Source organism: Thunnus thynnus, chromosome 20 (assembly GCF_963924715.1).
Source record: "Thunnus thynnus chromosome 20, fThuThy2.1, whole genome shotgun sequence".
Taxonomy (NCBI): domain Eukaryota; kingdom Metazoa; phylum Chordata; class Actinopteri; order Scombriformes; family Scombridae; genus Thunnus; species Thunnus thynnus.
In genome coordinates, this window is record NC_089536.1 from 6,753,252 (window position 1) to 6,766,384 (window position 13,133).

At 42.5% G+C, this 13,133-nt stretch overlaps 2 protein-coding genes across 20 annotated transcripts in view; both read right to left on the reverse strand.

The window, feature by feature from the left end:
• Positions 1-13,133, reverse strand: part of LOC137172497 (ankyrin-3-like) — a 163,403-nt gene that overhangs the window by 14,135 nt on the left and 136,135 nt on the right. For 16 of the 19 annotated variants that reach the window (XM_067576966.1, XM_067576969.1, XM_067576976.1 and 13 more), the window contains 4 exons: positions 12,504-12,626; positions 11,932-11,958; positions 11,203-11,284; positions 362-436 (listed from right to left, as the gene is read on the reverse strand). In XM_067576966.1, coding sequence (XP_067433067.1) covers positions 362-436; positions 11,203-11,284; positions 11,932-11,958; positions 12,504-12,626 — 307 coding nt within the window. The remainder of the gene's footprint in view (positions 1-361; positions 437-11,202; positions 11,285-11,931; positions 11,959-12,503; positions 12,627-13,133) is intronic. The other 3 variants (XM_067576978.1, XM_067576973.1, XM_067576971.1) reach the window with 1 other exon arrangement.
• LOC137172496 (ankyrin-3-like) lies at positions 443-9,755 on the reverse strand. The gene has a single exon (XM_067576962.1). It carries the CDS (start codon positions 9,615-9,617, stop codon positions 2,145-2,147), a length of 7,473 nt encoding a protein of 2,490 aa, XP_067433063.1. The 5' UTR covers positions 9,618-9,755; the 3' UTR covers positions 443-2,144.

Consider the following 13,133-nt stretch of genomic DNA (forward strand, 5'->3'; position numbering starts at 1 on the left):
ATATTATATGTCCACCAGATGGCAACAAACACTCTAAAACTAATAATTTAAGAGTTGGACACAATCCGGCTGATTCATTCACATGTGGGTGTTCTTTAAAATTCATGATAATCATATCCAGTGTATATCACTGAACAGACTGCACACATTATAAGCACACAGAGTTTTAGTCTCTGATTGAATCCTGAAAAGATTGAGATGAAACTGATTTAACACCAACATTGCAGCTATGTCTCCCTTTCATATGTATTACTATAATAAATACACAATTCTTGCATTGTGTCATGCTTGTTTTGGGTTGTATGTGTTTGTGTGTGTCTTACCAGGTGTGTAAAAGTGAGGTGTGTGTGTTTAGGCTCACCAGTCCAGCTGAGTCCGAGGTGGTCGGCTACTATTGCCATACGGAGGTCTGTTCTCTCACAGGGACTCTGAGGGCCTGTGCGAGGAAGCAGGGGAGGCCAGGACACAAACAATTAGTATGTGATATTATGACAAAAAATCTAAACAAATTAATTAAATGTGGTCCCAAGAAAGAGACACACAAAATGGCTCCCATAAAAACGGCCGCAGAGGGGAGCATGACAATTAATAAAAGAAACGGATTGGGATTGTGAACTGAAAGTTTGTCTGTTGCAGACTCAACTAAATATGATTTGATTGTTATACCTATTTGACACCTACTTAATTAAACAACATCTTTGTCTCTTTTATGCCATTTTCTGATAAATGTAGCATTCATATCAAACCCAGTAGTGTTGGTGATAAAACAAAGACTAACTTTAGCTCACCGTCCCAGGTCTCACCTCTGTAAAAAAAAAAGAAGCTTTTCTGGCCAAACTATCCTCAATGATGCAGTTTGAGGAGTTGTCTTTTGCTTATGTTTTACAATGGACAGTAGGGGCTATAGGGCTATATTATATCTGATGACTTTGAATCATTAAACTTCGTGAAATTATCGTATTCCCTCTGGATGAGACACAAGACCATCTGCACTGATTTTTAAACACAAATGAGGACAACACCACTATTATAGGCAGAGCAAGTGAAACATTAACACAACTAGATTGTAGTAACTACTTTTTTGCTAGAACTATTAATGCATATCAGCAGATAACAAAGTAGAATCAAAAGCATGAGGATCTGTGAGGCCAGAAAAGGAAAAACAAAAATCATACTTTAATACCAAAATGTTTGATGTTCAGTAGAATTCGTATTAGTAGCAAGAGTTCAGAGTATAAGAGTTTTTGTATCACGTCACTAACCACAAACGATCTACCATCAGGCAACATTCCCTCACACTGATAAAAGCAATTTATGGCTTCAACTTGAAATCAAAAGTCATCCGGCTGCATTAGCTTTCCCACCAGGTTGCAAATGACTGACTACACTGACACTCTGTTGTGCAGCTGACATGCCATTTGATTGTCAAGTTTAGCCGATGAATTGTTTTTCACAGTGTTCTCATACAGCAAAAGCACCACCAAAAGATCTACAAACCAGGCAAGCAGACCAAAACAAACACAAGGTTATATTTCCCCCAAATAATCATTTGTATCTAGGTCTCAATCATGTCTACAGTGGAGGTGAGTGGTGTTGTGTCATGTGGGAGGGTGGGAGGCTAACTTCATCTTTAGTGTGAAATGAAACTGAGGATGTGTGGTAGCCTGTAATGCACTTTTAACTCAGCCCTTCAAGTGTTTGCTGATATTACTGAAATTGTAGTAACCTGTAGCACAAAGACATACCCAAAGTCTGTTGTAAAGCTCTTAATACTGTAGCTGGTCATTATTTTGATGAGGTAATTGATCCAATGCCATAGCACATTTACTGACACCCCTTTCCCTGACATTTAAAACATCTAACAGCATGAAATTATGCTATCTACGCTAAATAAATTCCCCTGCTTGATCCTAAAACAAATTTTGGGTATAGCTGATTCTGTCATCGATTCTCCGTCTCTTAACCTTAAACCTCCATGTCTAAATTAGACAGCACAGGACACAGATAACAAGAATGACAGGAAGAAGTGACAGCTACACTTGCATCACATCACAAAGCACCCACAACAGCTACATGCATCTTATAGAGAAAGATATATATATATATATACAGTATGTAAGGTATAACAAGTGTTTAGAAAGAGTTTACAAACTAGTCTCGTTCTCCGTGACAGGAGCCGTGATTGGTTGATCAACCTGACTCTCCTTCTGCTCATGCGCCTTCCCTCCAAGTGTCCGCCTACTTTTCCTCCTGCTCCTCCTCATCCTCTCACTGTTGGCCTGCTCAACCTCAGCTCTCACATCTCTAGCAGATGGTGTTGATGTGGTGGTGCTGGTGGAGGTGGAGGTAGAGGTGCGTGAAGGGCAGGAACTTCTAGAGGCTCTAGATGGCTCTGACAAGGAAGTGTTCCTTGTAGTGCTGAGGCTGCAGCTCTCTTCATCCTCAGTGGGCAGTGTTTTCCCTTCTAACTTTGTGTCAGCCTCCTTGGGAGTGGTTTGGTCCAAAAGGTTGGCTACCTGGCCACTGACAGACCGTTTTGTAAATTTATCTGGGGCCACTGCACTGCTTTTTCTCAATTTCCCATTTGTGCTACTTATACCTGGGGTTTTGGCTAAACTATATCTGTGCTCAGTGCTAGATCTGCCTTTAGTTAGTTGTTTATTACCCATGGAAGTTCTAACACTTCTATCACTGACCTTGGATTTGGGTTTAACCTGCTTCTGCTCTCTAGAACAAGAGGAGGATTTCATGGCTTTCATTACCGGGATTTTAGATTTAGGAAATAAATTCGCAAAAGGGTCCAATCTTTCCCTGACTTTATGCATTGCATGTTTCCTGACTTTTTCTTGTGCCTTGTCTTTCACTATTGGTCGACTTTGACTGCATAGTTTGTGGCTGTGCACCCTCACTGGTAACCTGGACTTGCATATGTGGCGTTTGACCTCTTTGGCTCCCGTGTTTGTTATTGCTACATTAGTAACAACCCTGCCTTCCCTACTGTTCTCCTCTAGCTGGCTGAAGGATGCTTCTATCCTGCCTACCTCCTGCAGAGTGGGTCCTAAAGAGGACAACAAGTTGAACACAATACTGCCAGTCTGAATGACATCTGAATGGACATAATGGAAGTCAGGGATGCTGCTACTGGTATTGCTGCTCCATGTTTGGGGATTGCTAATCTGTTGTGAAGGTGCTGAAGAAGAATCTGTGCTTTGGTAATAAGTGTTCGGGCTTTCTTGGGTTCTATCCAAATAATCTTGTTGTCTAAAATAGCTGTCTGTCATGTCTGATGTATTAAAATGAGAATAATCTGAATAGTTTGAGGTTACAGAGTAAGAACTATCTACATTTTTTCCTGAGGTTATGTCATTAGAATAATCAAAGGTGCCTGTTCCTCTACATTTAGAATCGACATTTGAAACTTCAGAGGTTTTATCATATGACGACCTGAATCCAGTTCTAAAAGTGGAGAATTTAGGCTCAGTGTAAGTTGAGTCTCTGCATGAGCTGTAACTGCCAGCTGCATTTGATATTTCTAGTTGGACAGTAGTAGTCTGTACAGAGACTTGAGGGATTGTAAAGGTGTCTGTGGGATCCTGAATATTAACCTGATCCCCGCCTTTTAAGGAAGCATTTCCCTCTGAGTCCCTGACCCTGTACCTGCCCGCCGAGTAGTAATGCTCACCAATCTGAAAAAACTGGAGCCTCTCCTCCACCATGTCCCTCTTGCTCATGTCAATCGCACCACTGCGTGTCATCTCAAACATCTTCCCTTCATGGAAGGGGAATGGGTTTGGCTCGCTTGTCGGCGTGCTATCGTCCGTTGGTGTTCGGGCTGGGGTAGTGTCTGGTGTTGTGGCCTGAGACTGGTCATCGACTGCCAGTCCAAAAGGCTTAGGCTCACCATTGCTTCCCCGTGTCCCTCCCATGTCAACAACTTCTTCTTCTCCACCTTTACTGGGCCAGGGGTCAAAGTCCAGCCCTTTAGTAGCAACAGTCTTAAAAGGAGAGTTAAACTCCTCTTCTAACTTATAACTAAAGTAAGTGTCTGAAAATCCCTCTTTCTCTGAGAGTTTTTGTTCCTGACTAACCCCATCTTTACTACCATCATCAGGTTTTCCACCATTTGAAAGGGTATCTTTTTTGTCAGTTTCCTTTTGACATTCCTCTGGGGTTTTCTCCTCTTCAATAACTTCAAGTTTCGTCTGGGGGAAACATCGGTCAGGGGACCTAAATGTGTCTGATGCCCAGACATCTCTCCGGCTGTCTGGAAGGCCAAACAGCCTTAAATCTGCCTGCTCGCACAGGCCATCATCCTCATCCTGAAGTTCATATCCATCTAGGGAGTCTATCTCTGTTGCATCGGTGTCATGAGAAAATTCAGCCGTTGTGGCTATTGAACAGTCTGTTATGGATTGGTCATTTCCATTTTGTTCATATTCATACTCATCTCCTTTTCCATTTGAACCATTGGAACCATTGGAGCCGTTGGAGCCATTGGTCCCACCATTGAGTTCTTTGTTGTTTCCATTTTTGTCGTTTCCATTTTTGTCATGCTTTTTTGATTTAGATGCCTTTTCCTTTTCCTTCTCCCTCTTCTTCCCCTCCTCCTCAGGAACATTGAAAGTGAATTTCTTGCAGGGTATTGGTTGGAAGATTGACTCCTCATCGTCATCTTCTGCATTTGATTGACTGTCTTCCCCAGGGGACACCGGTGACGGGGGTTGGATACGTATTATTGGTTCCATAAGAAGATGCTTGTCGTGTTCTTCCTGTAAGTTTACCTCCATCATTTCTGTCTCAGTTTCTGATGAGGCACAAGAACCTTTCTTCTCTGTGTCTGAAATTTCTGAGGCTGAGTCCAAAGGAGGAGGGGGAGGGAACTCAATATATGCAATACCTTTGTCTTTTGAGACTTCTTGCTGCTCCTGCCCTGTTATGTCATCATACCTGCCATTGATTGTGGTTTCTTGCAGGTTGAAATTATTTGTTAATTCCTGCTGGTTATCGGTAATTTTAGTTTCTTGCTCATTAGCATTAGCAAGGTCTGCTTGGGCTGCATGAACACTAATATTGCTTTCTGTTAGGGCCTCTTTAAAAGACAAACTGACTTTGCCTTGGTCATCTTCCTCTGATTCCTCGGAAACCTCCATGATGGGGCTGGGTTTCCCTGTCAAAAAATCCATGAAGCCATCAGGGGTTCTGCATGTGAGATCATAGCTGACCTCCTCAGAGCTGGGGGTCTCTGGTGTAATGGGGCTTTTCCCTGAGCTATCTATGAAAGAGACCTGTTCTAATGTGTCATCATCAGGGCTTATGGGACTGAGAGCTGAGTTTGATTTCTGTTTGACTGAGTACACTGCCCCTTTGGCTTCCCTCTCTGCCTGCCGGCCCACCTGGACACTGACATAAACAGGTAATGTTTTGATGCCTTTGAAGTTCTCTTTGGTTGTTACAGCAGCTGGAGGGGTTATGACTTTCTCCAGCGTTTCTCTAGGGCTGGGAAGGTTATTGAAGTTGGCATCTTTGGGGGCATTATCTAGAATTTCAAAAGTTAGATCTTCATCTGTTTTTGTTGGGGATGTCTCAAGGATTGTCTGTATTTTGCTCTTAGATAATGTTGGTATCTGTGATGGTTTAGTTATTGTATGTTTCTTTGTGAGGTCACTCTCTAAAGTAGAAGGCGGTGTTCTTACAGGAATTTGAGATTCTGTCTTTTTTCTGAGGTTTTTGTTTAGTGGTTCCTCGCCATCTTTTCTCTGTACCTCAGTTGTTACCTCTTTGGAAGCAGACTCACTTTTTGTGACCTGTTGATATTTTTTAGCATCACTGTCTTTGTCTAGTAGTCTAGCTGTGTCTTGAATGACAGGTGTCTGAACTTTCTGACCTTTATTGCTTTCTTTAATTTCACTAGAATGGACATCTTTCCCTTTAGTAGTGGCTTTGTCAGTCTCAGGTTCACTGATTTGTCTTTTGTATGGCAGCTTGTCTTCTGTCTGTTTTTGGGCTTTAGATGTTGGTTTACTGCTGTCTGTGGCAGCACTTTTGTCCTTCTCAACATCCTTTTTAGGGCTTTCTTCCTCTGATGTTTCAGATACTTTTGACACTTTTCCTCCTGCAAATAACTGATAAACAGGAAGCTTGCTCTCCTGTAATTTCTTTATTGAAGGTTTTGGCTGCACTGGAGGGGGGACTTTGGTTGGACTAGACTGACTTTGTTTCTGAGCCTCCGATTCAAACTTCATCCTCACGGCACTGACTTTGGATGTTGATTTTACATGAGCGGGAGAAGGGGGCTCAGACACACTGGTCTTATCCTCACTGACATGGGACAGCATGCTTTTCTGGGGACTGCTTGGTAAGCTAGAGCTTTTCTTTTCAGTTGTTGTGGTGCTGCCAAATATTTTACCAACAGAAGGCTCCCTGAGTTTGCTTTTACTGAACCCCTCTTCTCCTGCCTTAGGTTTCTGTTGTGTTTTCTCAGGGCTACTACAGGCTGAGCTAGGCCAGGACCTGGGCTCCTTTGGCTCTCGTCTGACAGGCTTTTTCTCAGGGGACTGCAGCTCATCATTGAGCTTCTCTGTTTTGTCACGGAAGAACTGTGATACCTCACTGAGTTTTTCTTCAGCTTCCTTTACAGTTTGGTCCACCCTATCCTCATAAAGAAGCTTATCCCTGCTCCTGTCATGTTTATCCTCTGTAAATCGCATCCAAACAGCATGTTTGGGGCTGCCCGGTTCTTTGGAATAATGAAGCACTGTCACCTTATCAAACTGAGATGGATCATCCCTGTGCAAGAATTTACCTGATTTAGGGGACCCATCTTTTGATGACTTAGAAACAAACTCTCTTTTGGGGCTGCCATGCTGCTGACTCATGCTCTCAGTACTACGGCTACCACTCTCCTCAGAAATTAGGTGGCGGTTTTTGTCAGTCACCATTGCTGAATCCTCTGTGTCAGAGTGAGACATCGATGACACATCAAGTTTCTCTGAGAGGAGCATTTTCTCAGCAAACCTATATGACTCGCCTCTGATCTCTGACAGCTCATCATCACAATATTCTATGGAGTGCTGGCTCAATAATTTCAGGGCTTTATATGAATCATCTGCCATCAGCTGGGCAGAGCTTGGGCGACTGTCCTCCTCCTGTGACACTGGGGTGTTTACACGAGAAGTTTCCAGGAAGGAGGGCAAGGATTCTTCGGCAGTAAGCTCCTCTTCTTCCTGTTGGACCTCATCATAATCAGTAAATTCCTTAATTCCACGGTCCCCTTTGTAGAGATAAAGCTCAGGGTGTTTCTTGGTTTCCCTGATAATAACCTCAGTCGGCTCTACTGTGCTGTGGCCCTTTTCAATATGAACCTCGATTATTCTTTCAACTTTGGGCTTGGATTTAATGTCTCTGTCAAGAAATCTAGGAGTCAGTTCATCACCTTTGACAGAATCCTGGTTAGCTTTGTGTTCAAAAAGGCCTGCTAGATCTTTAGATGGGTCTCTACCTGACTGGAAAGCTTTCATGATATCTCTAACTGACATACCTTCCTCTATCATCTCTGCACCATCAGTCAGTTGGGGCTTGTGATAGACCATTCTTGTGGTAGTAGTAATATGAGTTTCCTCTTTAAGACACATGCTTTTGTTCATCATGTCCTCTTCTGGCATTTTCTGTAATGCTTTGATGGAGCTTGATGAAGCAGCATCTGACTCTATAGAGGGAAGAGCAGATGCAGTTTCCTCCATGAGGACAGGCTCACAAGGATCATCAGGCTGCTCATAGCTCCTAATGTGGACCACCTCAGTCCTGGTCTCAGTTACGCAGGGAGGGATGGGTGAATCTGTGAATAAAGGTTTAGGTCCTGTACTCTCTGCACTCTGAGGAGCAGAGGGTGTCTTTTCGCTCCTGGTCTCAAACCCGCTGTCTGACAGGGGACTCTTATCCTGCTCATGAGACAGGTCCTCGGGTGATTCCAAAATAGTGTCCGTCCCCTGATATGATTCAGCAAGTTTGCTTAGGTCCTTCTCTGAGGGAGACCTGAGCATGCCTGAGACTGGTGGAGGCATTTTGAGTTTGTGCTCCTGTATTGACATAGATGGCTTGAGAACACGTTTCTGTTTCTCTTCACCTTCCTTTTTTGCATCCTCCTCATACCTACATTTCAACTCTGCCATTTTGGAGAGAGAGCTAGCACCAATGTCATTTGTTAAAAAATCCACTACTTTAGCCAACTCTAAGTCTTTGCTTGACATGGACTGGTGCTTGAGCAGCAGTGTGTTTTCATCTAAAGGAGGGTAATAGTCTGAGAGGGCACTTCTTTGTGCCTCCTCAATCTCATCTTGAGAAAATTCCTCCCATTCATCCTCTGAGGCTCTCTCTTTAGCTGAGATGGCCTTACCTTCACTCATGATATCTTTCTGTAATATCTCACTGACTTTCACTAAATCCTCTTTCACTTTCTCCACTAGAGTAAATGGCTCCTCATCCTCCAACTTGGTCTCTTTAGGTGTACCTATACGTGATGTTTGGACAGTTTTAGCTGCTGTCGGTGTGTCTGTCTGTAGGATAGCTGTCATTCTGATTAAATCCTCTTTCATGTCCGCTACATCTTTTAGTATCTCCTGGTTGGAAGTTGCAGTTGGATGGACAATGGGTGGTGTGATAAACGGAGGAGATTTCAATTGGGAATTAATTTTTGATGTGGTAACACAGGAAGACAAAGAGGAAGGAGACAAAGATGAGGCACGAGGGGAATCGGGCAGTGCCATTTTGAGAGATCCTGGCCCAGGTTTGACAGGGGTCTCTGGGATGACGTTGGCCAATGAATACACAGGTGCAGTCACTGTACTAGATGAAACGGCCAAGCTGGGGGAGGCACCTACAGATCTCAGAGAACCATAAGCAGAGCTCGCTGGCGCAGTTCTACGTGAGGAGGATTTAAGAGTGCCATAGCCTGACACAGAATATGAGTCTATGGCTTCATTTATGGCTGCACTGACACCAGATGTTGCTGCCTGGGTGGTGGCTTGGATCCTCTCCTGAAGGCTGCTGCTTCTCTCCGAGAGAAGGCGAGAAGAAGGGGAAGATGGCGTGGAGGAGGGGGATGGATATTTAACAGGTGAGACAGATCCATTCATCATGGACAATTCTGAGGAAGGAATGGTTGTCTGCCCAGTTGAGGACAGAGACGGGAGGGATGACCGCCCTCCTCGGGATGAGAGTGTTGAATCTACAGAGGTTTTCAAAGAAGACAGGCTGGAGATGGTTTTACCAGACGAAGGGTAAGGTCCCTCTGCATCTGTTGCAACTGTGGACCCATATGTAGTTTTAAAAGGCAGATTAGAACTGTACATGTTGTATGGTGTCTTTGGTGATTCTGGAGCAGTAACAGGAACTGATGACTTCTCTGGTATATAACCATTTGGTATTGAGTGAAGTGGGGAAGTCCTTGATGTGTATGCTGAGGCAAGGCTTTTGATAGATGCTGGATCTGTGGCAGATTTACATGGGCTTCCAGAGGACACAAGACTGGCAGACGCCTGGACAGGATACTGACCCTGCTGGACAACTGTTTTAATGGGTGAAGGCATAGTCCTGTAAGACCTGATGGGGGATGAGGACATTATCTCACTAACTGATTTAACTGGGGATGACTGGGTAGGTGGTGGTGGTGGAGCTCCCAGGGTGACTTTGGTAGGTGCAGGACATGCAGGTGATGGGGAGAAGGGCCAGGTAGATTTCAATGGAGAAGCAGCTGGTGAGCCGGCCGGTGAATCGGTAGAGGTGAGGGAACCCCCCACTCCGATGGGCCTTGTTTGGCCAGGGACGGTAATAGGAGCAGTCGACCATGGTGGGTAAGGTCTGGTTGGAAAGACAGGTTTGTGAGAGTAACCAGCAGGCAGTGTTCTTGCTGTTGTGCTTCGCTCGACTGCTGTTTCTTCAGATGAATTTGTAGAAATAATGATGAAGAAGGAATGGAAAAAAATAATCAAAAGAATGTGGAATAGTAAAGGCAAAAAAAAATTATGTTGGGGAAGGAAGAGAAAAAATGTGAAAGAGATCAGAGGGGGGAAAGTTGGTCAGTGACGCAGTCCTGGTATTAAGGAAGGAAAAACAGTAGTTTTATGAAGCGCTGAGATAAGATATTTGAGTACTGATTGAAGATGGAGTTATAAACAGACACAGTTGTGCTCCTGAGTGATTCAGGATTGGTAGATGACTCAAACAATAACAACAGCAACAACAACATAATGAATAAACTGAACAAAGCACATACAGCAGCAAAGTAAAATTCCAAAGACACTGGCGTAGACTCACAACTGACAACAGAAAAATGGCAAGACGAATGCACCAGGATTAACACAAAAACAACTTCTCTCTTTGGACTTCAGATGTTCTAATCGGCGTATGGATTCTTGCTCTAATTTCAATCCGCTTTTTGAAGTGCCTTTTATCTGTTTGGTCCAAAAATTATATAATGACAGATTTCCCAAAGATAATTTAGATACTATGATACACTAGAGCCAAGGGTTGCAAAAGTTTCCATTTTCCTTTTATTATATAACAAATATGACAAAATGTGTTCTCCAAGACTAAAGTTTTGGCCCATTTTGTCATGCAAGATTGATAAGAATTGGTGACAAGCATTGTGAAAAACTGGGGGAAAAAAAAGAAAACACCTGAAAGAAAGCCAAACTCAAAACCTCCTAACATGCATGTTTGTCCCACGAAAAGCTGCTACATCATCACAAAGCCAAAAGAGCTTTAAACTCAGAGGGGACAAATGAGAAGGAAATACAATTTTTCTTTGACCTCCCTCCCAAATGCCTTATAACATTGTGTTGGTAAGTCAAAGAAAGATTTCAGTGTTGCTGCATTTGGACTGAAACTCAGCAGTGATAATCAACCAAACAAACCCAGAAGTACAACTCACAATGTGGGCAAGCACAGCACATAAACTTAAAAACCACTCATTGACCCATGCAAAAATATGTACCATGTTGTAAACAAGCATGTGGACAGTGCATGTCATGTAAGGTGAGAAATATGCATTTATTACATTAAGTATGGTAAGTCACATCTATCTACTTACTTATACTTATCACGCATTTTACAGGTTAATTAAAATTGTTAATAAACTAACTTATCCACGGTAATTGGCATTATTATAGTCATCAAAGGGTTTGTTAGTGAAAATGTCAAACTCACTCAGTGCAGGCTCGGCCAGATAGCTGTAGCGCTTACGTAAGGCTAGAGATGCAAAGGTATGACGTCGCTCTGGCTTTTCAGTCTGCAACAATAGCAAACAACACAAAAACCTATCAGTTCTAGGTCACCCTAAATTGTATAGTGCTGCCAAATGAGCAACAATTGGACCTTACAGTGTCTAATTAAAGCAAACACAGTAGTCTGCATATTAGTTGGTATTACATAAATAACAAAGCCAATGTTTAGCAGTTACATAACACAGCAGCAAATTCTCATCTAAGAGTTTTCACTGCACTTACTGCACATTCTCTATTTTGTAAGCACTGATAGTATCACTTACAATAATTTTTACTATGCCAAGTTAGTCAAATTAGCTTAAGTTAGTCAAGATAAGGCTACAAACTATAAACTCTAAGTACTTAAAGGTGCAAATAATTGATTTTGAGGTAACGTTGATAAAGGTTAAATCTTGACTTATGGACAATATAAGTATCTTAAGTTCAAAGCCACTTGTATCACAACGCAAGGGATAAGGATTGGACATAAAACAAGTAGTTTTTCATATCTACAATATATCATGCAAAATTGAGCAGCTAAAAAGGTTGCTTTGAACAAGGAAAGCTCAAATTTCCTTTGTAGAAGCGGAAAGAATAAGGCTATGAAGAGCAGAGCTGGGCCACTATAGATCTAGCGCAGATGATAGCACATGGTGGGGAGGGTGTGGTTTACCTCATCCTCGGCATCTGATTCCATTTCCTGGTTCCCAAGATGCATTGCAGAAACAGGGGGAGTAACATAATGGAAAGCAGGGGGAAAAGAAACATCAGGGTGTGAAAAAGGAGTGATTGACAGAAGCTCCAACTTAGAAGAGAAGCCACTTTAGCAGACTCGGCAAAGACACAAAAAAAAAAAACACAGACCAAACAAACAGCAAAAAAAAAAAAAAAGAAAGTAAAAAGCGCCAACACTCAGCAGCAAAAACAGCAAATCAACTCAAGTCACATAAAGCCAGCCTGATCATCAAAAAAAGCCTTTTGCACAAAAGCCCTCAGCCAAAAGCATGTCATCCAAATCAAAAGGTAGGTAGGAACAAAATGAAACAGCCAATGACAAGAAACCACTGCATAGATAACCAATATACATAGAGAGAAGCCTTAAACAGATAAAAGACACAGTGGCGGCAGTTTGGCCAAAGTCTTTCTCTGTCTTTCTCTATCAGTGTTATTGGGGCCGAAACTACCCTAACCATGAATATGGTTATGAAGGTGACAACAGAGAACGCTGAGTTCACGCTTCGTTACCTTTTTCACTGCAGGAAGGGTGATGTTCAGGTTGCACACGGCGGTTTGTGGAAGGCCCTTTGTGGTCTTACACTCTTTAAGGAAAGTAAGACGACCGCAAGGCTCCTGGCTGGGGTCTCTCACCTGGAGAGAGAACATTGCTTCTTTATGTACCTTATGCCTTTATAAGGTGGCAGACACTGTTGATGTACTTCAGTATGAACATGTATTTCAACACGGTGCACTTGAGTATTGATGTTTTTACTTATGTATCTGGAAATGTGCATAATTCATGTTAATTGTTTATGGACATTTTTGCAATGTTTTCATTTAATACAGTCATATATTTCAGCACTAGACAGCAGAATAGATGAAAGTAGAGCTGCAACAATTAGTTGATTAGTCGATTCACAGAAAATTAATCGCCAACTATTTCGGTAATCGATTAATCGCTTTGAGACATTTTGTAAGAAAAAATACAAAAAGATTTGACCACTTGATCCCAATTCAACACCAACTTTCCCTCACAACTACACTTCTATGATTTTGTTCTCACATACTGTACTATCTATTGACGTGTTTTTCTAATGGAGCATTTGTTGAATAATGACTAATCGAACAGCCATATTTGGACGTAATGTTAGACACGCA